The sequence below is a fragment of the Salvelinus alpinus genome, chromosome 19 (assembly GCF_045679555.1).
Source record: "Salvelinus alpinus chromosome 19, SLU_Salpinus.1, whole genome shotgun sequence".
Classification (NCBI taxonomy): domain Eukaryota; kingdom Metazoa; phylum Chordata; class Actinopteri; order Salmoniformes; family Salmonidae; genus Salvelinus; species Salvelinus alpinus.
The window spans coordinates 25999591-26026893 of NC_092104.1; the positions used below are offsets into that span (position 1 = coordinate 25999591).

General features: G+C 42.1%; 1 protein-coding gene across 3 annotated transcripts; it reads right to left on the reverse strand.

The window, feature by feature from the left end:
- Positions 1-110: 110 nt before the first annotated feature.
- Positions 111-20657, reverse strand: LOC139545197 (golgin subfamily A member 3-like). Of its 3 annotated transcripts, none has more exons than XM_071352703.1 (24): positions 20425-20657; positions 18532-18857; positions 17487-17654; positions 15759-15871; positions 14731-15485; positions 14343-14451; positions 13827-14133; positions 13469-13671; positions 13262-13399; positions 12914-13075; positions 12330-12698; positions 12145-12222; positions 11773-12036; positions 11331-11425; positions 10918-11134; positions 10507-10650; positions 10007-10204; positions 9719-9835; positions 9357-9496; positions 8980-9112; positions 8761-8883; positions 8458-8622; positions 2739-2896; positions 111-2381 (listed from the first exon to the last, which is right to left on the reverse strand). In XM_071352703.1, the coding sequence occupies exons 2-24, from the start codon at positions 18695-18697 to the stop codon at positions 2186-2188; spliced, it is 4518 nt and encodes a 1505-aa protein (XP_071208804.1). In that variant the 5' UTR covers positions 18698-18857; positions 20425-20657; the 3' UTR covers positions 111-2185. The 3 variants fall into 3 exon arrangements, with proteins under 3 accessions (XP_071208804.1, XP_071208803.1, XP_071208805.1); XM_071352702.1 differs by having other exon boundaries at positions 17358-17654; XM_071352704.1 differs by lacking the exon at positions 17487-17654 and having other exon boundaries at positions 20425-20656.
- Positions 20658-27303: the final 6646 nt, after the last annotated feature.

The following is a 27303-nucleotide window of genomic DNA, read 5'->3' on the forward strand; positions in this document are numbered from 1 at the left end:
TCGAAAAAAGGATGAAGCATGGGATCAATTAATTTGACTAATTGATTAATCAATTATAAATACTATAGCCTACTCATCAAATGTTAGGGAATTAAATAACGGACAATTGATGAATAGTGCAACTTTATGAGAAATACAATATCTCCCAATATACATTTTATATATTGGAATTAATCAGTTTAGCAGGTCTATGGCCCTCTTTGCAAAGATTGAACAGCAAATACAGCAAGGTTTATATACAGAACTCTTTTATCCCTGCTCCATGTAGCAAGCAAGGTTATGTATTAAAATATATAGATAACAGTGAAAGGTAGCTTGGAAGATAGTCAATGTTGGATTCACCAAGTCAATTAAGTTAGAACAGATTGTTACAAACCCTTCTTCAAAAACACAGTATGGAGCGCCATTAGTTATTACCAGTCAACTGAACACAGCTTTCCCTTCTACTAAAGGTTTTCCCTTCACAGATATGTAATAAGCATGTGTATTACAGTGTAGTTAAAAATAGTCAATTTACTTTGACTGGCAAGATACAGGTTGTCTGGACATGAGTCTAACGGCATATAAAACATCAGTTACATTACAACTGCATGTGCTGTAGTTTGTGTCCATTGCGGTCTACATTTTGACTTAACAGTTGTCAGTTTGAATAAATATGCTTTGCAAGTCGCATATATCATTTTCAAATGTTTTTGCTCATCACACTATTCGATAATGATCAAAGTAATTCAATTATAGGAACAAGTAGAGAAAAGGAAGTCTATTATATATTAACCTCTGCAAAGAATAAAACAGTTTTCCTGGAGAGCAAATCAACCTCAAAAGGAATTAAACAAGCAATTAAGGGGTGGGCATTCTGTAAATATGAAACCACAGTAACAACAAAAAGTAATACATTTGAGTGCATCTCACTCATAGAAGTAGTAACATTGTGTAATAGTTCTTACACCTTCCCCTCCCTCAAAGTCAGTTACAGTAAGTTCTCTCTCAATTGTGCAACATCGGTTGAGACTACCCAAATATTTAACCATTCAGTTTGGAACTGCAAGCAGCATAATCATACACCATAACCTATATTACATCTTGCACACCCACTTTCAATAGAAATAATAATATGTTCATTCATAACATTTAGTCCTTTAACAGCATACAAAATACTCCTCATTAAGGCTTTGCCATACACATTACTACAGTCCAATCCAGCCAGTTAAACTCCCAATTTCATACATAGTTGAGAAGAATTAAGTTCCCACAAAGTTGCAGAGCCCACAATGATATGTTGATAGTAAGCTTTAAAAAAGAACAAGCAATTAAAAACCAAATGGATTGATGTTAATGAAATTAACAAATGTGAGGCGTACTGAAAAGGAGAATGGTATTGATTCACCTCAAACAGTTTGAAAGCCATAGGGGCATTTGACCAGATGATTCCCTAAATCCCAAACCAACCCGTAGCCTACAACCTGATAAACTTGTGTAGATCAGAGGGGGAATAGGTGGAATATGGTTATTGCTTCACCGTGCCTTCCTATAGGCCTAGTAAACATTTTGCCATATTGTTAACACTTATCCAATCAGATTTACAGGATTGTCTAAGTTGAGAGACTACGGGTCGATTTGGATTTCAACGTAAGTTTATGGAATGAGTGGCTCCTCATTCGCAGGCACAGAGGAATGGAAGAACAGTAAGAGGGTATGCTTCTAACAGTATGCTTATCCATTTCTGCAGGCTTTAAAACAGTCTCACTCTTCTTACCGGAGCATGAGAAAGTATATCAAAAGTACCGGTATGCGTAAACAAACTTCTAGCTACCATAATTAAACCGGGGTAATAGTGAATTTGTATTGTTTGAAAGATACTTGAGAATAGGCCTTACTTGGTGTCTATAACTTCAAAACAAAAGACAGTGGAATCCCCTAATAATGTAGTTGTCACTCATTTAAGATTCAATATTGTCATTCCTGAATTGTAAATAAATAAATATGACAAAATGACAGCCATAACAAAAATAGACAAAGTCCAAATAAAAATTAAAGCTATGGTATAAGTATACATTACTTTATCCAACCACTGTCTGTGCTGATAATAATGCCAAATGTTGGCAGCAATTGATAAGAAATGGAAAAGAAAAGTGCCCTTGTGGATAAAACTCCACTCTGTGCGTCTGCCTGAGAAAGTGCTGCATTACGATGGCTGTGCCTCCTCCTCCGCTCCTCCGTTACGGTCCACCTGGTTTAGAGGGGGAGATGTTATGGAGTCATTCTCCAGCGGCACCCCCAGTCGAGTCAATTCCTCCTCTGCGTTAGTCCATGACGTCATGGACTCGTGCACGGTGACTGTGTGCTCCTCCATTTGTTTCTGAAGGTTGTCCATCTCATGCCTGCAGGAAACACACAACATTCACTTTAGTGTCCTGGCATTTGATTCCTAATAGAGAATTATAATACACCATCCACATGTGAGAAAAATACCTTTTGAGTAAAGGATTTCATGCATACATTCCTATTATTTGTCTTTCATTATGGTTCTCACAAAACACACAAGCTATTTTGAGTAACATTAGCTACAAAAGCATATTATCCATACTCAGTTTACAACCGCTATAAATGGTGCAGTGAAATGCTTCCGCGTTAGCTCCCTCAACATTGCAGTACAATAACCAATAATAATCAAAAGTCCAATAAAACAGGTTTTCCACTCCCAGAAGTTAAAGGAAGACACGATGGTCAGTTCTTACTTGAGCTGGCGCAGACAGTTGTGCAGGTTATTGAGGGGCTCCTTGTTGACGGAGGCAGAGGGCTTGAGCAACTCATCCAGCAGGGAGGCAGGCACAGGGCAGTCTGGGATCTTCACCGGGGTCACTGGATTTGATGGGTTCGATGGCTCCATCCTCTGCTGCTCAATGAGGAATACAGCACAATAAGAAAACTCAGCATACTGTGGATAAGAGTGTCTTCAGAAACTATTCAAACCCCTTGGCTTTCTCAAAATGTTGCTGTGCTATAGCCTGAATTTCAAATGCAATCGAGTCCCTGGCCTACACACAATACCCCCATAATGTCAAAGGGGAATTATGTTTTTAGAAATGTTTACAAATGAATAAAAAACGAAAAGCTGAAATGTCTTGAGTCAATAAGTATTCAACCCTTTGTTATGGCAAGCCTAAATAAGTTTAAAAGTAAACACTTGCTTAACAAGTCAAATAAGTTGCATGGACTCACTGTGTGCAGCAATAGTATTTAACATGATTTTTGAATGACTACCTCATCTCTGTACCCCACACATACAATTAATTATCTGTAAGGTCTAGAGATCGACCGATTAATCGGAATGGCCGATTAATTAGGGCCGATTTCAAGTTATCATAACAATCGGAAATCGGTATTTTTGGACACCAATTTGGCCGATTAAAACTTTATTTTTTTTACACCTTTATTTAACTAGGCAAGTCATTAAGAACACATTCTTATTTTCAATGACGGCCTAGGAACGGTGGGTTAACTGCCTTGTTCAGGGGCAGAACGACAGATTTTTACCTTGTCAGCTCGGGGATTCAATCTTGCAACCTTACGGTTAACTAGTCCAACGCTCTAACCACCTGTTTTACATTGCACTCCACGAGGAGCCTGCCTGTTATGCGAATGCAGTAAGAAGCCAAGGTAAGTTGCTAGCTAGCATTAAACTTATCTTATAAAAAAAATCAATCAATCATAATCACTAGTTAACTACACATGGTTGATGATATTACTAGTTTATCTAGCGTGTCCTGCGTTGCATATAATCGATGCGGTGCGCATTCGCGAAACAGGACTGTCGTTGCTCCAACGTGTACCTAACCATAAACATCAACGACTTTCTTAACATCAATACACAAGTATATATTTAGTTAATATTGCCTACTAACATGAATTTCTTTTAACTAGGAAAATTGTGTCACTTCTCTTGCAACAGTCAGGGTATATGCAGCAGTTTGGCCCGCCTGGCTCGTTGCGAACTAATTTGCCAGAATTTTACGTAATTTTGACATAACATTGAAGGTTGTGCAATGTAACAGGAATATTTAGACTTATGGATGCCACCCGTAGATAAAATACGGAGCGGTTCAGTATTTCACTGAAAGAATAAATGTTCTGTTTGAGATGATAGTTTCCGGGTTCGACCATATTAATGACCTAAGGCTCGTATTTCTGTGTTATTATGTTATAATTAAGTATGATTTGATAGAGCAGTTTGACTGAGCGATGGTAGGCACCAGCAGGCTCGTAAGCATTCATTCAAATAAAATGTTATTTGTCACATACACATGGTTAGCAGATGTTAATGCGAGTGTAGCGAAATGCTTGTGCTTCTAGTTCCGACAATGCAGTAATAACCAACGAGTAATCTAACCTAACAATTTCACAACAGCTACCTTATACACACACAAGTGTAAAGGGATGAAGAATATGTACATAAAGATATGAATGAGTGATGGTACAGAACGGCATAGGCAAGATGCAGTAGATGGTATCGAAGTACAGTATATACATATGAGATGAGTAATGTAGGGTATGTAAACATTATATTAAGTGGCATTGTTTAAAGTGGCTAGTGATACATTTTTTACATGTATGGCAGCAGCCACTCAATGTTAGTGGTGGCTGTTTAACAAACAAACATGTTCAAACAGCACTTTCGTGCGTTTTGCCAACAGCTCTGCTGTTTATGACTTCAAGCCTATCAACTCCCGAGATTAGGCTGGTGTAACCGATGTGAAATGGCTAGCTAGTTAGCGGGGTGCGCACTAATAGCATTTCAAACGTCACTCGCTCTGAGACTTGGAGTAGTTGTTCCCCTTGCTCTGCGTGGGTAACGCTGCTTCGAGGGTGGCTGGTTCGAGCCCAGGTAGGAGCAAGGAGAGGGACGGAAGCTATACTGTTACACTGGCAATACTAAAGTGCCTATAAGAACATCCAACAGTCAAAGGTATATGAAATACAAATCGTATAAAGAGAAATAGTTCTATAATAAACTACAACCTAAAACTTCTTACCTGGGAATATTGAAGACTCATGTTAAAAGGAACCACCAGCTTTCATACACTGCTCAAAAAAATAAAGGGAACACTAAAATAACACATCCTAGATCTGAATGAATTAAATATTCTTATTAAATACTTTTTTCTTTACATAGTTGAATGTGCTGACAACAAAATCACACAAATTATCAATGGAAATCAAATTTATCAACCCATGGAGGTCTGGATTTAAAGTGGAATTAAAGTGGAAAACCACACTACAGGCTGATCCAACTTTGATGTAATGTCCTTAAAACAAGTCAAAATGAGGCTCAGTAGTGTGTGTGGCCTCCACGTGCCTGTATGACCTCCCTACAACGCCTGGGCATGCTCCTGATGAGGTGGCGGCTAGTCTCCTGAGGGACCTCCTCCCAGACCTGGACTAAAGCATCCGCCAACTCCTGGACAGTCTGTGGTGCAACGTGGCGTTGGTGGATGGAGCGAGACATGATGTCCCAGATGTGCTCAATTGGATTCAGGTCTGGGGAACGGGCGGGCCAGTCCATAGCATCAATGCCTTCCTCTTGCAGGAACTGCTGACACTCCAGCCACATGAGGTCTAGCATTGTCTTGCATTAGGAGGAACCCAGGGCCAACCGCACCAGCATATGGTCTCACAAGGGGTCTGAGGATCTCATCTCGGTACCTAATGGCAGTCAGGCTACCTCTGGCGAGCACATGGAGGGCTGTGCGGCCCCCCCAAAAATGCCACCCCACACCATGACTGACCCACCGCCAAACCGGTCATGCTGGAGGATGTTGCATGCAGCAGAACGTTCTCCACAGCGTCTCCAGACTGTCACGTCTGTCACATGTGCTCAGTGTGAACCTGCTTTCATCTGTGAAGAGCACAGGGCGCCAGTGGCGAATTTGCCAATCTTGGTGTTCTCTGGCAAATGCCAAACGTCCTGCACGGTGTTGGGCTGTAAGCACAACCCCCACCTGTGGACGTCGGGCCCTCATACCACCCTCATGGAGTCTGTTTCTGACCGTTTGAGCAGACACATGCACATTTGTGGCCTGCTGGAGGTCATTTTGCAGGGCTCTGGCAGTGCTCCCCCTGCTCCTCCTTGCACAAAGGCAGAGGTAGCGGTCCTGCTGCTGGGTTGTTGCCCTCCTACGGCCTCCTCCACGTCTCCTGATGTACTGGCCTGTCTCCTGGTAGCGCCTCCATGCTCTGGACACTACGCTGACAGACACAGCCAACCTTCTTGCCACAGCTCGCATTGATGTGCCATCCTGGATGAGCTGCACTACCTGAGCCACTTGTGTGGGTTGTAGACTCCGTCTCATGCTACCACTAGAGTGAAAGCACCGCCAGCATTCAAAAGTGACCAAAACATCAGCCAGGAAGCATAGGAACTGAGAAGTGGTCTGTGGTCACCACCTGCAGAACCACTCCTTTATTGGGGGTGTCTTGCTAATTGCCTATAATTTCCACCTGTTGTCTATTCCATTTGCACAACAGCATGTGAAATTTAATGTCAATCAGTGTTGCTTCCTAAGTGGACAGTTTGATTTCACATAAGTGTGATTGACTTGGAGTTACATTGTGTTGTTTAAGTGTTCCCTTTATTTTTTTGAGCAGTGTATGTTCTCATGTTCTGAGCAAGGAACATAAACGTTAGCTTTCTTACATGGCACATATTGCACTTTTACTTTCTTCTCCAACACTTTGTTTTTGCATTATTTAAACCAAATTGAACATGTTTCATTATTTATTTGAGGCTACATTTATTTTATTGATGTATTATATTTAGTTAAAGTGTTCATTCAGTACTGTTGTAATTGTCATTAATACAAATACATTTAATAAAAAAACCAAAATAAAAAAAATGGCTGATTAATCGGTATCGGCTTTTTTTGGTCCTCCAATAATCGTTACCAGCTTTTTTTGGTCCTCCAATAATCGTTACCGGCTTTTTTTGGTCCTCCAATAATCGGTATCGGCTTTTTTTGGTCCTCCAATAATCGGTATCGGCGTTGAAAAATCATAATCGGTCGACCTCTAGTAAGGGCCCTCATTCGAGCAGTGAATTTCAAACACAGATTCAACCACAAAGACCAGGGACGTTTTCCAATGCCTTGCGAAGGGCACCTATTGGTAGATGGGTAAAAATGTGATAAAAAGCAGACATTGAATATCCCTTGGAGCATGGTGAAGTTATTAATTACACTTTGGATGGTGTATCAATACACCCAGTCACTAAAGATACAGGAGTCCATCCTAACTCAATTACCGGAGAGGAAGGAAACCGCTCAGGGATTTCACCATGAGGCCAATGTTGACTTTATAAACAGTTAGTTTAATAGCTGTGATAGGAGAAAACTGAGGATGGATCAACAACATTGTAGTTACTCCACAATACTAACCTAAATGACAGAGTGAAAAGAAGGAAGCCTGAACAGAATATAATTTTTCCAAAACATTCATCCTGTTTGCAATAAGGCACTAAAGTAAAACTGCAAACAATGTGTCAAAGAAATTAACTTCATGTCCTGAATACAATGCGTTATGTTTGGGGTAAATCCAACACATCACTGAGTACTATTCATATTTTAAGCATGGTGGTGGCTGAATCATTTAATCTATTTTGATTTCAGGCTGTAACACCAAAATGTTGAACTAAGTCAAGTGGTCTGAATACTTTGAAGGCACTGTAAATCTACACCCAAGTGTGTTTATTGTAACAACTTTTCATATACCTTTATCAACCCACATACCCATGTTACACTTTGATATTCTGCGTCTTCTCAAAGCCATGAAGGCGCTGGATGAGATGTTCTACCTACCCTTTCTCCATTTAAAGCTGCAATATGTAACTTTTTGGTAGACCCTTTGAAAGCAAGTCTAAGAAGCGGTTGATCTGTTCTATGTGCACTATTTCTATGCTTCCCGGTCTCAGTTTAGTTTTGAGTCTTACTTTCGATTTTGTACACCAGCTTCAAACACAATAATTTGGGTAATTGAAAATATATTTCACAGCAGTTTGTATGGTACAATGATTCTCTACACTATGCATTGCTTATTTTGTCACAAACTGAAATTAGGCAAACTATTAGAATTTTTGCAACCAGTAAATGGCACAGAGATTTCTGCATATTGCACCTTTGACACACCAACAATATTGAAATAACATTACCACCACAGGAGGTTGGTGGCACCTTAATTGGGGAGGACGGGCTTGTGGTAATGACTGGAGCGGAAAAGGTGGAATGGTATCAAAAACATGGTTTGATGTCATTACAGTTGCTCTATTCCATCCATTATTAAGAGCGATCCTCCCCTCAGCAGCATTCACTGATTACTACTGACAAAAATAAAACAGCGCCAAACCTAACCCTGTTCTTCCTACTCAGTCTCAGCCAAATAGCAACATTTCAGTCCCAGGTAGCTTACCTTTCGGAGGCGGTTCTGTTTGAGGTCCAGTTTGAGCTGCTGGTTCTGCAGCAGAACAGTCTTCATGCTGTTCCTCAGCTCCCCCACCTTGGCCTGCAGCATGAACTTATCCTTTCTGGTGCTGCTCAGTTCCTCCTGCACAGACTCCAGCTCCACCTTAATGCCCTAGAATGCAGAACAAGGCAAAGTCAGTTACAAAATGGTAACACAATGAACAATGACAGCGTTAAGGTGACCGTAAAGTTTGCTTCTGTGGCACTAGCCATTTCTGTCCTTCCCAGCACCCTGGTTGTGTGTGTGTACCTGTAGAGCTGTCTGCAGGCTGTCCAGCTCCCTCTGGCTGCACTGCTCCACCAGTTCCAGCTGCTGTCTCTGGGCCTCGATCTCCCTCTGCCTCTGCTCCACCTCCCACTTCAAATCCTCAACCTGGAGGAGAATATAGTCAAGTCAGTGACCGATGTCTCTTTCAACAAACAACTTCCTTATTCAAGGTCCTGTGTTGTGTTTAGTAGGGCACACAACCTCCTGGTTGGTGAGGGGCTGCTTGCTAAGCTGTTCATCCAGCTGTTTCTGGAGGATCTGGAGCTGGGAGTGGGCCTCTGATAGCTCCTCCTGGAACCTGGACACCTCCTGAGAGTGTTTCTCATCCTGAGCCCTATGGAGGGGAAGGAAAGGATGTTAAGGTGAAACAGTTAAGATGAAACAAGGAGAGACATAAGATCAAAACTAAAAGATAACTTTGAGTTAGACAGGGTTATTACCTAAAATACAAGGACCGAGCATGCCCCAATGATTCCATCAACTAATAAGGCTAATCAAAATATTCTCTTAATCTGTTAAACACAGCAGCGTCATTCCAGGCCTTATTCATTAAATATAAACTGCAAATTGAGACTCACTGTAGTTTGTGTGCCTCGCTGTGCAGGGCTTTGACCAGCTCTTCTTTGGCCTGCAGGTCCTTCTTGATCTCACACAGCTCCAGCATGGCTGCCCTGTAATGTCGCCTGTTGTGGGCAGCCTCTGCCTTAGCTGCTGCCACCTAGTGGACATAACACGCATTTACAGTCTGTCTCCAAAGGCTTCATTGAGTGCATTACAGTATGCTACAATGTGGTAATGTAATGACTTTTTAAGACTATGTTGTGGCTGGGCCAGTCTGTCTCCTTCACTTCAGGGGCTTGTACGTGTGTAATGTGTTACAATGTGTTAATGACGACAGATAATGACTATGTTGTGGCTGGGTCGGATTAGGTGTCTTTACCTGCTCTTTCAGGTCCTTGACTTTGGCTTTTTCCTTCTCCAAGGCGACCTGTAGTGTCTGGACCAGCTGTTTCATCTGCTGGTCTTCCTCCTCTTTGCGTTTTAGTACAGCTTGCACCTGTGGAGAAGGGCAAGGAAGAGAATAGAAAAAAAACAATCAGTTCGTTAGCTTTTTGAATCAAAAAGAGCAACCACTGACTCAAAATGATGTTACTTTACCCACATGGGTAAAGTTATTTAATTGATCAGTGATAGAAGTAACTGAGAATGTAAGATTGAAGTCTTTCACCTGGAGGTTGAGCTGGACCAGGTCGGCCTCTCTCTTGGCCAGGGCAGTCTCTAGAATATTGGTATGCTCCCGCAGTGCATTATGGGACTGCCCCAGTCCCGTCAACTTCCCTTTCTCATGCTCCAGCTCCAGGGATAACTTCTTGTTGGCGTCTTCCAGTCGTCTAATCCTCCTCTTGAAGCATCGCGCCTCCTGCAGCTGTGGATAAAAAAGATAGACGATTTTACAATCAAGGTATCTAAGAAGCACAAGAACCATTGGATGCGAGTAATTTTCAGAGGGGTTGGGATAGTAACACACATTTCTGTTGGACATTTGTGGACAATAAAGTAATCTTCTCTTCTCTTAATTGTCATTTGCCAGAGTCTCTCACGTCATCGGGCTGGTGGTGTACTTATAGCCTGATTAAAACAGACAATGTAAAGCAATGGTGAAACGTAGCGAAATCGGTTTCGATGCCAGGATAGTGTATTTAGTTGTTATCGCCCAGACTGTCTCACCTCATCTTCTAGCTCCATTACTTTCTCCTGTAACTCTTCCAGCTCAGTGCTGGTGAGGGAGATGACCTCCTGAAGCTCCTTCTCCAGCATGGCTTTGCTGTGGCTCACAGCCTGGTGTTCACTCTGCAGAGCCTCAATCTTATCCTAGAACAAGTAAGAGGTTTAGATCAGCATTCAAACATCAATCAATCATATTTATTTATATAGCACTTCGTACATCAGCTGATATCTCAAAGTATCTCAAAAACATCACAGTTGGCTACGGTTGTGCTGTAATCTGTTATTAGTATGGCCACAAGTTTTTCCTGACCACATGATCTGACCAGAAACAAACTCTGGACCCTAGTTCCTGGTTGTCATGTGATCAGGAAAAACTCTGGGCCCTGATTATGAGGTTAGTACTGAATGTACCTGCAGGACCTGGTTGTTGCCGCCATCTGAGACCTGGGCCTTGAGTTTGACCAGCTCTGCCTCGGTAGTCTCCTTGTCGGCCAGGGCTTCTTGGAGCCTGCGACTCAGGATGCCCACTGCGTTCTCATAGGCCTTGTGCTTGGCCTTCATATCCTTCTGCGCGCTGGTCAAATCTGTCCCCAGCCGCTTCATTCTCACCTTCTGCTCTGAGATGGCCCTGAGAGAGGAAAATAAAACAATTAGACACATTAGTGCACATCTAAGCAATCTGAATAAAATAGGTTATCCTGTCTGAGTAAGAGAGTTTCTGATGCCATTTACACAGATTCATAGTAAATCTGTTTGGGTCAGTACTATGGGAACCAAGCTAGTTACAGAAGTCTGTCTGGCTGTAGAAATGTTGTGTGACTCACTTCCTGGCTTCAGACTGCATCAGGTCCACCTGTTTCTTCAGGCCCTCATTCTCCTCCGTCACTGCTGCTTGCTGGCTCTGGTCAAACTGCAGGGACTGTGGAGGGACATCAAACACACACAATGATTATAATCAAATGCCTATCAAAAATAGAGTACTGCATTTTTAAAAGAAAGCCAGATAAGGCAATGGGATGTCATGCAAGTACTGTCATGAGAGTAATGCAAAGAAAAACCTAGAGCTACTAGGATTACATTTACATTTAAGTCATTTAGCAGACGCTCTTATCCAGAGCGACTTACAAATTGGAAAGTTCATACATATTCATCCTGGTCCCCCCGTGGGGAATGAACCCACAACCCTGGCGTTGCAAGCGCCATGCTCTACCAACTGAGCCACACGGGACCACGGATGTCAGGCTTGTGTAGGATGGGGTCATGTACCTGTATCTGAGACTCCAGCTGATCCCTCTCGGTCTGCACAAACTGCAGGTGGTTCTCCAGGCTGTTCATCTGCTGCTGGACCCGGACCACTTCCGTCTGCAGCCGGCTCTGCTCCAGCTCAGCTTTCTGTTTCTCCCCATGGGCCTCCAGCAGCTCCTGCTTCAGTCCCTTCACCTCCGACACCAGACGCTTCTTAGTTGACTTCAGCTCGCTGATGAGCTGCTCCTTGGAGCTGGCATCCCGCCGATATGCCTCCACCATCACCTGATGGGTGGGAAATGGGAAGAGGTGTAAAGAGACGAGTCCTGTGTGTGAATGTGCACACACAATCCTTCAAAAACAAAGGGTTACAGGATAGGGAGTGACAAGCACCTTTTGCTGCATGAACTGCTCTTTCAATTTCTGAGCGTGTTTCTTCAGGGTGCTGTTATCCTGCTGCAGAGATCCAATCTAAAAAGAAAATGGCGTTCACTTTCTACTTAAGCTCAAACATGTTGCTCAACAGCCAGAGAGGAGTGTGATTAGACCATCTGGCTCCATGGTGGTTTGTTTCTCACCTGTGAGGATTTGACTTGGACCTCCTGCCTGAGCTGATCAAGGACATCTGAGGCCACCAGCACCTCCTCCCCCAGCCTCTCCGCCCCCTCGTCCAGCTGACTTTTATCAGCTCTGGCTGCCTGGAGGGCCACCTCCAGCACGATCTTCTCATTCTGCAGATACTGGATGTTCTCATCCTTGGCGTTGGTCTCTGTCTGCAGCTCTGCCAGCGTAGCCTCCAGCTCCAGGTAGCGGGCCTCCAGCTGGTTGATGGACTGCTCTTTGGTGTGAAGGCTCTCCTGAGTGGCTGTCAGCTGTCTCATCAGCTCCAGATGCTCCTTCTGGAGGGCCTCCAGCTGCAGGTCCTTCTGGGATAGGGTCACCTTCATCTGTGGGGGACACAGAGAGGGGTTACATGAGGCAACTGTTGCTCCCAAATAGCAAAACAGTGAGCGGACATTGACTTTTTCTCTACGTATTGGACTTTGTTTTTGTCTCGCTCCTGATATTTTTGTAGATGTGTGTAAAACCCCTTCCTTTCATTGATTTTAAACAACTTCTCCTGAGTGGCAAATTACCTTAATTTGAACAATTAATTATTTACCTGCTCTAGTTCTCTCTCCAGAGAGCTGGCGGCATTGGCCAGTTTCTGTAAGTGCTCTCGCTCCTCCTCAAACTCGTCCAGTTTGTGCCGAAGATCATCCTCCACCATGCTCTTGGCATCCTGTATCTGCTGATAGGCAGCTTCCTGGGTCATCATGTCAGCCTACAGCCAGAGGGAGGGGAGAGGTCAGAGAACACACTGCTTAATAACCTCAATTCTAACGCTGCATCTTTTCTTTTGTCAGTAAATCTTTTATTATTTTTGAGTAAAATTATTCAACAAACCATAACAATATAAACACCAATCACAGAACCTGTCGTATTTTCATAATTTTAAAAGGGGACAGACCTCAATACTCTGCAGCTGTACAGCAATGCGCTCCTTCTCTTTGATTGAGCGATGCTGGGTTTGTGTCAGCTGGTGGGACAGAGTCACGTTCTCCAGCTTCAGGTGCTCCAAGGCACCAATCTGGGTCATCTGCCCAGCCTGGAAAAAACACGTCAACTCCATGACACGTCAACTCAGTAGAAGCAAGATACAGACAGACAACCATACCTGCATGTTGACCATTTCGCCCTGGAGTCGGACCCGAGCCTCCTGGGCCAGCGCTAGCTGCTGCTGGTACCACTGGCGGACCTGCTGCAGCGAGATGATCTCTGCCTGGGAGGTCTTCAACCTGCTCTGCAGGGTGGTGCGCTCTAGCTGGACCTGCTGGAGCTGAGTCTGGAGACCACCCATCTGCTGACGCAACTCCTGAACTGAAGGAGAACACCACCATAAGAAATAATTCACGAAATTTGACAGAAATGTATTGCAATCATAAATACCCCAATATTGTAATTGGTATTATTGTGAGGAGATGCTGATGTGAAAGTATGATGCCCATACTAGGCTATCCATCCATCCAACTCACCAGCGTTATCCCTGGAGGTCACATTCTGTTGCATCTCCTCTACCTTCCCCATGAGTCTCTGGTATTGCTCCTCAGCCACCTGCAGGTCGTTGCCCAGCGAGGCCAGGCCAGCGTTCTTGCTCTCCAGGTTGCCCTGCAGCTCCACCATGGCCCTCTCCAGCTGGAAGCAGCTCTGGCGCAGGGTGGACACCTCCTTGTTGAGGGAGCTCTGCTTCTCTTGGCTGGCATGGGACTGCTCCACCTGGGCCTGCAGCTGGGCGTTGACTGTAGCCAGCTTGGCCTGGAGCTCAGTCTTCTCTTTCAGAGCCTGGAGAGGATACGGGGAAAGAGGGTGAGGGAGTGATCTCCAGTATTCCCAATGGCTTGTGCAGGGAGGGATTGTAGGGTGTTAGCCTAACTATTCCAATGAAAGTAAGTAAGTCTCAACATGTGGTAAGTTGAGTGGTAATTACTGTAGCTGATCCTATGTTAAGATTATAAGCCATCATAGACACACCCCGTATGTTAGTTAGTTACCTGGTTGGCCTCAGAAGACAGAGACTCTAGCTGGCCCTCCAGTCTCATCTTCTCCTTCAGAACCTGGAGCATTTCGTCATGTCCCATCACGGAGCTCTCCAATGACACACTACAGGAAATTAACCCATTGAGCATGAAACAAGAAATGTAACAATTGTGTGCTACTGGAACATTCAAGCAAATTCCACCAATTCAATTGTAAATTATTCCTGGAATAGTAATGCGGATTCATCGTATAATAGCAATGTCCAAAAGCTGACTATCATCCTTGTTCATTTAGCTTGAGTATGCAACAGCAATGTGCTTATGTTATTTAGTAGTACTACACCAGTCAGTCTATGTGTTGCTATGTGCTATTACAGAAGAGCTGTGTGCTGGTCAGGTGTACCTGCTGGAGAAGCTGTCCCTGCGGCTGCGTGGTCCCCCGGTCCCCTCCCTGTCCTGCTCCAGCAGGTGCTGTTCATCGCTGGCAGCCTGCAGGACCTCCTGCAGTGATGGGAAGTTGCCCATGGCCTCCGGAACAATCTCCCTGCCCTCCACCATGTAGTTCCCTCTCTGCCTGCCCACTGCTTCAGCCAGCATGCCATAGGTCCCAGTGCCCCCGGTGGAGGTGGACACGCTGCTGTAAGTAGAGCTGTCATCCCCATCTCCACCAGGCCGCGACCCCATACCTGACTCGCTGCCGGCATCCACCTCCAAGGTGTTGTCCTGGAGAGATATTGATGACCCCAGCAGGGCCTCCAAAGAGGTCATCTCCACAGAGCCAACCTCTGACATCATGCTGACCTCGGACAGGGTGGATACAGAGCTCAGGTTGGACCCCAGGGAGCCCATGGAGGGGTCTTCAGACGTTCTGACCCCACCACCGCCTCCACCATCACTAGTGCCCCCTGCTGGCTCGAGGGTCTTGTAATCGGCCAGTGAGTGGATCTTGCTGGGGCGGGGTGATCGTGACATTCTTTCCTTGGCTGGTGGAATGCCCAGGCTGCCCAGCTTAGGGCCCCGGGGGACGCTGGTTCGCAGGAAGGAGTACTCGGTGGTCATGGAGGTGGTGCTGGCCCGGGGAAGAGCCTCTGGGTGCATCATTAGGTCTGGGTCCAGAGTGCTGAACCCACTGCGGCTCTTTGGGGTGGAGCGGTGGGACTGGAAGAGAGAGAGGTGGCATGAGAATGAGCAGAAGACATAGTCTACTTCATCCCACCATTCAGGACTTCAAAAACCAGGCCATTCAACTGAGACTAATAGAGGATCATTTTTATAGGTGGTGGATAGCAACAAAATGAGGCATTATGGCCTGCCATGCAAAAAATAATAGGGAGAACACTTCTGCTTGAAATTCAACTCTGTGCAGCTTGTAACTGACAGCTTTATCCTGATGAATATATGCCTGGTGACTGATGCTGTTCACACACTCACCGTCTCCTTGTGCCTTTGCACTCTGTACTGTTTGAGCTGCTCCTCCAGCCGTCGGCGAGCATCACGGCGGATCTTCTCCTCATTCTCCATCTCCAGTGATGGCTCTTTGTCAGCTATAGGAAGAGCAGGTTTAACATAAGAAATAGAAGGCCCTCACTACACCCCTATACAACACAGAATAATGCTAACAATACCTAGGACATTGTCATACAAGCATACAATTCATTTTAGAAGGAAACCACAACTACGTGTACTAAGACTACTTCGTCCATACAGTTCAGAGCCATTTTAAAATTTGAAATGAGAGTGCTTGTATGACATTGTTATCCATCCACCATGGTTAGGAGTGAAGCTGCATGCAACCCAGTCCTAACAAAGCCAGATGAGTCAGACTCAATCCATTTATTAGTCAGTCCACTCCAAGATCTTATTTTCAGGTTAGTCAAGTGTGACACAAAATAGTATCCAAACAGATTGTTTTTGGCTTGCGTGGTTAGTGAGTTTACAGACAGCAGGTGATATTCCTGATTGATGATTCTCTGACTGCAATTGGCCAGGTGTGCTGATGATCAACCATGAGGTGTCAGTCAGTGCAACGTAGAAGTTAGCATGAGGACTTCCTGATTGCAGCATCATTTAAAGCAGAATGCACTATGAATGGAACAGAAAATGACACTATAAAATTGTTTTTTTTGTGGTATCCAATTGGTAGTAGTTACAGTCTTGTCTCATCGCTGCAACTCCCGTACGGACTTGGGAGAGGCGAAGGTCGAGAGCCATGCGTCCTCCAAAACACAACCCAACCAAGCCGCACTGCATCTTGACACAATGCACATCCAACCCGGAATCCAGCCGCACCATTGTGTCGGAGGAAACACCGTACACCTGGCGACCTGGTCAGCGTGCACTGCGCCCGGCACGCCACAGGAGTCGCTAGTGCGCGATGAGACAAGGATATCCCTGCCGGCCAAACCCTCCCTAACCCGGATTACGCTGGCCCAATTGTGCGCCGCCCCATGGGCCTCCCGGTCGCGGCCGGCTGCGACAGAGCCTGGGCTCGAACCCAGAGTCTCTGGTGGCACAGCCACTGCCCCACCCGGGAGGCCGACACCATAAAAAGAGTTAATGTGACACTGTAAACATTCTATGTGGGAGTGGTTAGCCTTTCACATTCAACAAAAAGCTTGAGATAAAACAAGCCGTATTCTGTTATGTAACGAATAAACTTAAAGAATAAAAAATACTTTGCATATCATGGTATCTGTAAGCCTAGGCCGTCATCCAAAACAACATTCACAACAAACCACACAAGTAAAGGATTAGTTCAAATACAGCCACTAAGTTCCCAACAAAAGCTCCAAGACCCAAATCAAGCAATTAAATGACCACGGGTTTGCACAAAGTAAGCGGGCTCAAACCACTAAAGCACATACCCACTGGATCCCTCTCTTAATTGGAGCGTAGTAAGCACAGGCAAGGAAATTAAAATATTGGATGGGGAACTCAATAAGTCAGCCTCTGAAGCAACATCCCAGAGCAATAGGTGGTTAAAATACACGGGGGGGCACTCACTGCAAGTACAGGTTACAGTATGCTTACACAATTCCGTCTCCTGCATAGGCATACTCAGTTTGAGTGACTGCAATGCATCACCCTTGTGAGCAGGGCCCTCAGCACTAGCTCCCTCAGACTTCTCTAGCATGGGTGGTGGGGGGATAGCGGCCACACCTTGGGATGGCTCTTTGGACTGGGGGCTGACAGGTGGGCTGGTGCCCTGGGCAGCAGGGGGCGCGGGAGGCGGCAGGGGGCCATTTGGACGGCCGTCCCCTCCTGCGGCTGGCCGCGGGCCCTCTGCTACTCGTTCTCCATTTGGCACCACGTCTGCCTTAACAAAACCTGCAACGAGGGAGTGGGGTGAGGTGGGGGGGTTGACAGTGGAGCGTGGCAGTAAAGTCTTTAGTTTCCGGCATACATCCATCCAGTTTTTGTATTTCACAACACAATGAGGGTGGATTGTGATATACTTGAGGTTTTAAAAAAAGGACTAAGAGGCAAGGCTCTTTTGAATTACTTAAAGTCTATTGTGGCTTTCACGGGTAACCGGTCAATCAAGCTTTGTCAAGCCAGAATAACAGTTTGATACTATGCATTATGTCATTTTTATTGAAGGCGAGATGTAGGAATAGGAATAGTGTAGGAAGGTGAAGGAATAACAACGGCATGCTAATATGCCTTAGTGCAGTTGAGGTGACTATGAAGTGACTGGCATGTGGGTCAGTTATGAGGCAAGGCTCAGAGCTGTGTCCAGACAATTCTGCAATTGCACACATAAGTACAAAGAGAGATACCCTGAGGTGGCCGAGTAATGACCTTTTCTCTGGCCGGTCGCACACAAGCATGTCATGCACAGCTTGGAAAGATACTGGCGGAAGACAGAGGAATTCCCTCCATATAAGGAGTTCCTATTACTGCAGATTCCCCACAACAACAATATTTTCACAATTATGTCATGTGAAAAAAATACAAACATTCAGTTATGCTTTGCTATCCTTTAAGTTAGTTGAGGGCTCATTTGAAATTATTTTTTCTCTTACAATTAACTGGTTGAAGAAGAACACACTCCATTTTTTGATGAGAGCATGGAATTATTAAATCAGTCAGCAATAGCTCAGAGTCTGACAGCTTGCCTAGAATTACTACATTCAAATACAAAGCAAATCAAATCACATCACTTGAGGGGCAGGCTAGGGCATTAAGTAGGGCAACAACTCACCATTAAGAACATCCCCCGACGCTGTCGGCTCTCCTTTCTTCAGTAGCTGAGCGTCACTCACCACAGAATCAGCACCACCCTCTTTGGACTGTGGTATCAGGTCTAGTTGATGGATTTCTACATTGGTTGTCTCCATCTCAGCAATGACTGAGTTGTGGTTTTCCATTCACATACAGAATAAAATGATGTTGCACTGGAGCCCATGGAAGGGATATGGTAGTCACAGGGTGTAGCTATAATCCTTTCAAAACCTTTTCATCCCGTTCGTTCAGAGTAAAAGCTTGAATGCAATGCAATCCAAGGACACCCCAAAAAAATGGTCTCACCTGAAAATGTATAACATTAAGGTTCAGTTAGTGACAATTATAAAGTATTCAGTCTGATCAAAGACAGAGTAATCTAAATGCAAACTTGGCGTAATCTGACAGGATTTGCCACCATGATGGTGTAGTGCGGCTGTAGACAAATAAAAAGAAGCGTGGCCTGCATTATTTACTAATACCATTGCAAATGTATTAGGGATGGGCATTCCGAGTCTTTTCTGTGAGCTGGAATCTTTGGCTCAGTTCACCTAAAAGAGCTGTTAATTTGGCTCCCCAAACACCTCTTCAGTAATGCTTAGAAATTGACATAAAACCATGAACAAATTGTGAATCTCTAATTTAAAGCCTAAACTGTTGACTACCATTATGTAAGTGAAATGTGAGTTAAAATACATTTTTATATGACTAAATGATTAGATGAAAAGTTGGTGGTCATATGCACATCCTTAAAAACGTAGGTGCTGGGCTAATAAAGAAAACGTGTAAAGAACAGCCCGCACACTGTTTATACTCCCAATTCACTGCTTTACTTACTATGCTTCTTTCTTTGTAAAAGTATTAGATGGCCTGCAAAAAAATTTTTTTACTAAATGTAACGCACGGGAAAATAATTGCTTGGACCAGAATGAGGCTCTCTCCTCACTATATAGTTTCTGCACTGAGGAATGGCCATAAATTATCTGCATATAATCTCAAAAAGCAATAGTAACAGTATGCAAATAAAGGAGACAAATGAACGGCTCTTTCACATTCGGTTCACCAAAAAAGAGCCGTTCATTCGCGAACAACAAATCACTAAAATGTAATAACGGTCTTTATTTTCAATAGATTTGGTAAAATGTTCTGACCAACTGGGAGAATGTGTTCTGGAAGAACAGCTCCACTAAGTAATGGCTAAAGCTGTCTAGCTAACTAACGTTAGCTAAGTGGATTTAGTTAACGTTACAAAAAAATATAGCTAGCTAAATTCATTGACCAAAATTGCCTTTGCATATTGCAATCAAATAGCTACAAGGCTAATCAGTCTTGTATAAAAACAGATAGCTATTCGGCAGCTTTACCACACATTCATTGCCTTGCTTATTTCCCAACTTGTAGGTAGCCAGCTAACAACACTATTGCTAACTAGTCAACTGCAAATGACAGCAGCAGCCTCGACACAAGCTAACTTTAGCTGGGTGGATAGCTAACGTTAGTTAGCCAGCTAAACATACATCATATGGCAAGTTGGTTAGACATGTAAAACACAATGTGTCTGTTATGAAGATGACTGGCCTTTAAAAATTGTTAGTAACAAGCTATTTAGTTCGCGGTCTCAACCTGTCAAGCAAAGACAGCCTAACGTTACGTTTGCTCGTTAACGTTAGCTATCTAACATTCATTAGCCACATACATAGCTAACACGGGACTATAATTTTTCTACACCCCGATATCACACCAGTTCACGAAGTTGTGTAATGTATAAATCAATGCAGATTGTGAAATTATTAAAAGGTTAAATAAATAACCAAAATATTTATTTCTGACATGACAATAGTTGAAATGCACAGAAAATGTTTATAAAGCCAACCTTTTTCAGACGCCTCTTCGTTCTGCTTCTACGTGGCTAAATGGTTCCATTATTTTACGTGTCCGACGAGAAACAGGATACTTGACATCGTTTTGTGGATTGATGTCTACTAAACACGTATTAAATAATTGTATTTTGCATTTATATATTACTTATTTATTTGTTTAACTAATTATGTATAAATAAGCCTATGCTTGGAAATGACATACATTCAAAGGGCAAAAATGGCAGACAGGTTGCTGCCCGAACTGTTATAATGAACGGACACTCGCCCCTTTGTATTTATCGGAAAAACATTTAATCCCTCTGGCGGTCGTGAACTAAAACTGCGACCTCTTATCAGAAATTCTAGCTACAATATTTGCAGTATTGTCAGAACTGTAACAAAATGTTTCTGGGAAAAACCTTTATTTCTGTATCCCCATAAAATAAAAATGATTGCAGTATGTATAACTATGCGGATGCTTTACTGTCATTATGATGTCTTATGCAAAAGAAGGTCTTTGAACATGTAAGATCGTTTCTAATTAATTAATGGTTAGGAACAATCATCATTATCACTAAACTATAATTACACTGATCAAAGATCTAATCAATTGACTATTGCAAGTGGTTAAAGAAGGTGTCTAAAATAATCACTAACACCCATTATCGACTAGCTAATTATAGCTTATTAGGCACCCAGTTGGAACATGATGTACAGCTTATTGACAAATTGGCATATTTTATCAACCAACCTTTGCTCAATAGTATTGTAATACAAAATCCATTTAAAAAAAATCCATTTCATCATTAAGATCACTTTATTGGTCAATTGCACCCAAGGTCCAATCAAAATCTGATTTCTGCATTTAACCCAACCCATCCGATAGACAGGCAAACATATATTTAAGACATATTAAAATAAAGAGCTTGTCTGGTCTTTTCTTTGGCGAGTCACACAGCATCTGTGCAGGTAGGTCTACATACAATAAGTGAAAGGCAGCACTGCCCTGTCTTAACAGGCTACTGTGCGGTAGACTATGCTGTCATCAGGTGGAGCTCCTGCCTGTTAGAGCGGGGAAACAGACAGACAAGTACTGGTGAAAAATGACTACGAATTTTATTATGATGGAATGTATTGTTTGGAAGTTGATAGTGTAAAGAAGTTATAATGGTGATACAGACATGACATTATGTTTAAACAATCAAACCTTACTTGTATTGCTTCTACTGTATGTAGCTTAATTATTAACACAATGTGTAGCTATGGATAGAATACACAGCTGGATAAGTAACAGTACACAACAAGGTTCATCTAAACAGTAGCAGCCTTACCCTGGTCTGTACTTTCTGTCAGGTCATGTTCTTTAGGATGACAGTGCTGTATTTCATGTCATCATTGTCAATAAATGGGTCCTGCTGGTAAAAAGACACAACTGGAGGTTAACAACACAACTCCTCTGTGATACCCAAGCCTAGATCCAAACGATGAAAAACATTTATTAGGCTACACTTCATAAATACTTTTAATAGGCCTCTGATTACGAAAATAATCAGTTTTTTTCTGCCATGTTTTTCTGCCATTCTGTATGTTTACAATGGCATGTATGTTTAGAAAACTGTGAAGAGATACAAAGTATATTGAAAGTAGGTGATTACAAACAGGTGTGGTTCCTGAGTAAATTAAGCAATTGAAACATCTCATCATGCTTAGGGTCATGTATACTCCACAGTACACTGAGTACACAAAACATTAAGAACACCTGCTCTTTCCATGACATGGACTGACCAGGTGAATCCAGGTGAAATCCCTTATTGATTTCACTTATTCAATTCTCTTCAATCAGTGTAGACGAAGGGGAGCAGACATGTTAAAGAAGGATTTTTAAGCTTGAGACAATTGAGGCATGGATTGTGTATGTGTCCCATTCAGAGAGTGAATGGGCAAGACAAAAGATTTTAGTGCATTTGAACGGGGTATGGTAGTAGGTGCCAGGCGCACCGGTTTGTGTTAAGAACTGCAACGCTGCTGGGTTTTTCACGCTCAACGTTTACCCGTGTGTATCAAGAATGGTCTACTCCAGGGCTGGATGGCATACCAGTTGAGGCATACCACATTTTTTGTGATATACTCAGAGGACTGAAGATCCAGTCCATTTAAAAAAAATTGGAGGCCCCTTACACTTCAGTGCTGTGATGCAGAAATTCTAGCAAAATGTATAGCGCATAGAATTAAAAAGGTATTGTCAGATATTATTCATTCTAATTAGACAGGTATTTTACATGGACGATACATTGGAGATAATGAGACAAGTACTGGAAACAATAGAACACTATGAAAAATCTGGGAAACCAGGCCTGCTATTCATAGCTGACTTTGAAAAGGCTTTTGATAAAGTACGACTGGAGTTTATATATAAATGCCTGGAGCATTTTAAGTTAGGAGAATCTCTTATAAAATGGGGTAAAGTTATAGTAAACATAGTAAATAATGGCTACTTCTCAGAAAGTTTTAAACTGTCAAGAGGAGTAAAACAAGGTTGTCCACTACCGGCATATCTATTTATTATGGCCATTGAAATGTTAGCTATTAAAATCAGATCCAACAATAATATCAAGGGTTTAGAAATCCAGGGTTTAAAAACAAAGGTGTCATTGTACGCTGATGATTCATGTTTTATTTTAAATCCATAATGTTGATCCCTCCACAGCCTCATAGAGAATCTAGATACTTTTTCTAACCTCTCTGGATTACAACTAAATGAAGTGTACTATATTACATATTGGATCACAAAAAAATACAACTTTTACATTACTGTGTAGTTTACCAATAAAATGGTCTGATGGTGATGTGGTACATACTTGGTATACATATCCCGAAAAAAATAAATGATCTCACTCCAATAAATTTTTAGATAAAATCTTGCTACCATGGAAAGGAAAATACCTGTATATTTGTTGAAAAATCACCCTGATTAACTCTTTAGTTAAATCCCAGTTTACTTATTTGCTTATGGTCTTGCCTACACCTAAGCGAACAGTTATTTAAATTCTATGAGAACAAATATTCCATTTTATTTGGAACAGCAAGCCAGACAAAATTAAAAGGGCCTATTTATATCATCAATATGAATTCGGAGGGCAGAAATTATTACATTTTAAAGCATTAGACCTCTCACTAAAGGCTTCAGTCACACAAAAGTTATACTTAAATCCGAAATGGTTCTCGAGCAAATTAATAACAATGTCTCACCCCATGTTCAAGAATGGCCTTTTTCCCTTGAGACATTAGTCTCAACGTCAACAGCTAAGAGGCGACTCCGGGATGCCTTCTAGAAAGAGTACAGTGTCAAGTGTCTGTTCTTTTGTCCATCTTAATCTTTTCTTTTTATTGGCCAGTCTTAGATATGGCTTTTTCTTTGCAACTCTGCCTAGAAGGTCAGCATCCCGGAGTCGCCTCTTCACTGTAGACGTTGAGACTGGTGTTTTGCGGGTACTATTTAATGAAGCTGCCAGTTGAGGACTTGTGGGGCGCCTGTTTCTCAAACTAGACACTCTAATGTACTTGTCCTCTTGCTCAGTTGTGCACCGGGGCCTCCCACTCCTCTTTCTATTCTGGTTTGAGCCAGTTTGCGCTGTTCTGTGAAGGGAGTAGTACACAGCGTTGTACGAGATCTTCAGTTTCTTGGCAATTTCTCGCATGGAATAGCCTTCATTATTCAGAACAAGAATAGACTGACGAGTTTCATAAGAAAGTTCTTTGTTTCTGGCCATTTTGAGCCTGTAATCGAACCCACAAACGCTGATGCTCCAGATACTCAACTAGTCTAAAGAAGGCCAGTTTTATTGCTGCTCTAATCAGAACAACAGTTTTCAGCTGTGCTAACATAATTGAAAAATGATCAATCAGCCGTTTCCAGCTACAATAGTAATTTACAACATTAATAATGTCTACACTGTATTTCTGATCAATTTGATATTATTTTAATGGACAAAAAATGTGCTTCTTTCAAAAACAAGGACATTTCTACGTGACCCCAAACTTTTGAACGGTAGTGTGTGTGTGTGTGTGTGTGTGTGTGTGTGTGTGTGTGTGTGTGTGTGTGTGTGTGTGTGTGTGTGTATACATATATATATATATATATATATTTGCAAAAAAATACATGGGGGATTGGAAGTGATGTGGACAATTACATTGATGGAAGCTACAATCTATCTGCAATATTAAAACTGATCGACCCCCCCCCCCCAAAAAAAGAAGAAAAAAGAAGAAGAAAAAAGAATGGACTACAACCCAAAGGAAATCCAGCCAAATTCACAACTGTGGGAAGCATTGGAGTCAACATGGACCAGCATCCCTGTGGAACGCTTTCAACACCTTGTAGAGTCCATGCCCCGATGAATTGAGGCTGTTCTAAAGGCAAATGGGAGGAGGTTTAGTTTAGTATATGTAACAGGGTTGGTTATGTTTCCACTTGCCTCTAAAGGAAGGTGTATTTAATGTAAAAGGCATTCTACTTGGATGGTTGAAGTCCGATGACAATAAGGCGTGTTGTGATTGGCCCCGCTTGCAGATAGGGGGAGATCGCGAACGTCAGGTCTCCCCAGTATGAAAATGTGATGCAAAGGGTAGGTCACGTTCTGAGTACTGTTTTCTATTTTCTATTTTACAATGTGTACAAGTTTGCTGTACATTGCTGATTTATACATGTGTGGGTATATGGTACCTGTTAGGGATTGAGTGGCTTTCTGGGATGTGCTTTGGTATATGATTGCTGTATATAAGTGGGTTAGCTGGTCACATAAGCCCACTGCTCACACAGTTGTTTTCATGCTACAGATTTTACCATCGACAACCATCAACATCATCAAGCCCTGCACAACTAACGTGCTGTTTCCTATTTAACAAAAGGTATTTACACATGTTATATTTTGTATTGTATTTTTGTATTTTGTTTAGTCCCAGTATGAAAATGTGATGCAAGGGATTTTACCATCGACAACCATCAACATCATCAAGCCCTGCACAATTAACGTGCTGTTTCCTATTTAACAACAGCAGATAATAAATAATGCTCAACTGGGACCACTGGCTGGAGTGACTGTAACAAGAAATTGGGGAGAAAAAGGGGTAAAAAAACAACAACAACAAAAAACAATGTCAGATCTTCAACGTTATATCCACATTGAAATGGTGTCGTGTGCCCAGTGGGATGTTTCACTATGTTGTTAAAAACATGTTATGAAATCTTGTTTGCCAAAAGGATCGAGAAACATAATAAAGACTCCAAAAAGATATGGGAAAGATTCTTGCTTTTACATAAAGGAATATCATGGCCATGAAGTACCACATCAGAATAAAATCAATAGGCTGGACAGCACCTCCTACTGGAGAATTGATCTATCTACAGCTACTCTTTGGTCTCCCATCCAGGCTTTTAACCAAGCCCTGCTTGGCTATAATATTTGTCACTAACTAGTGCCTATGTGCTACAGTATCATGAGATTGACTTTTGAGAGAGCTCCACCTCAAAAGTAAATAGATTTACTGTTGTTATCAAAGTAATTCCAACGGGTAAGTTTAACAGAGAAAATGAAATGCGACCATACTTTATCACTCACAGTATATATCATCAATGATGCTATTTGCAATGTCACCAAAAGCTATTGTTTCAATTCCACCTAGAATTCAACTAAAAATAGACACTACACTAGTGCTATGGTTTCAAGCTCTGGTTGATTTAAAATGTTACGATATTTAGTGAATTGTGTTTGGTTGGCAACGCAACTAAATATCAACATTTGAAGGAGATCTCTGCTTGGATAGTTCCATCTGTGCCACTGACTTAGTCTGGCTTTATTTCCTGTTTGTCTCCAAATTAATAATTAATATGTTGGATACACGTCTCACCCAATTACTAAAGTTAAAGAATATGACTAAATCAAATCAAACATGATTTAAAGTGCTTTTAAAGTTTAATTTGATTCGATTTAGATTTTGGGTGAATCCAACATATCAATTATTTAGTGTATCCAACATATAAACTATTACTTTGTAGACGAACTGGAATTAATGCCAGTGGCACAGATGGAACTATCTAAGCAGAAGATAAATCTCCTTCAAATGTTGATATTTGGTTGTGTTGACAGTCGAAGCTAATTCAATATCACTTTTGTAATACAGTAAATAGGCTACATTTAAGGCTATCTTACAAACTAACATTCAACCTTAAAATGAGTAACACATCCATGGATGCATTTTGATGTTACTGTAACTATAAATGTATTATTGTTAAATCATGTAAAGCGTGCATGTTCAAGATAGCATGCATAGGTCGTTGCACGTCTGTGGAGATCTTCACAATTGCTATAATAATCTATGCAGAATCTCAAATGGCATTGATCACTTGCACCATGTGCTTTTAATGTAATGTTAACTGCAATCAAGGTAATTTGGTTCTACTAGTAGTTGAAGCACAATGATAACACATTCATCTGTTGTATAAATAAACAAAATATCTGACATTGTATTCCCATTTGAACTTTGCTGTGCTTTAAAATGGTTGAAAGTGCAGTGATAGACATTTGGTGACAACTAAACCAAAAATCTGACATTGTTTTTTCATTGGAATTTTGTTGTGCTTTTAGATGGTTAAAAGCATAGCGATAACACATTTAACTAACTTTTGTCTGTCTTTTTTAATGGGTGAAAATATAGTCACTAATAAAAGTCTACACACCCCTTGCACAGTCTTCAGATTTTGCTGCCTTTAAATTAAATCTAAAAAGAGATTAAATAGATGTATTTTTCCTACCGATCTACAAAAACCCACTCCACATTTTCAAAGTAGATTAATCAAAAATCAAAAATAAAGATTTTTTGAATGCCTAAGTCTT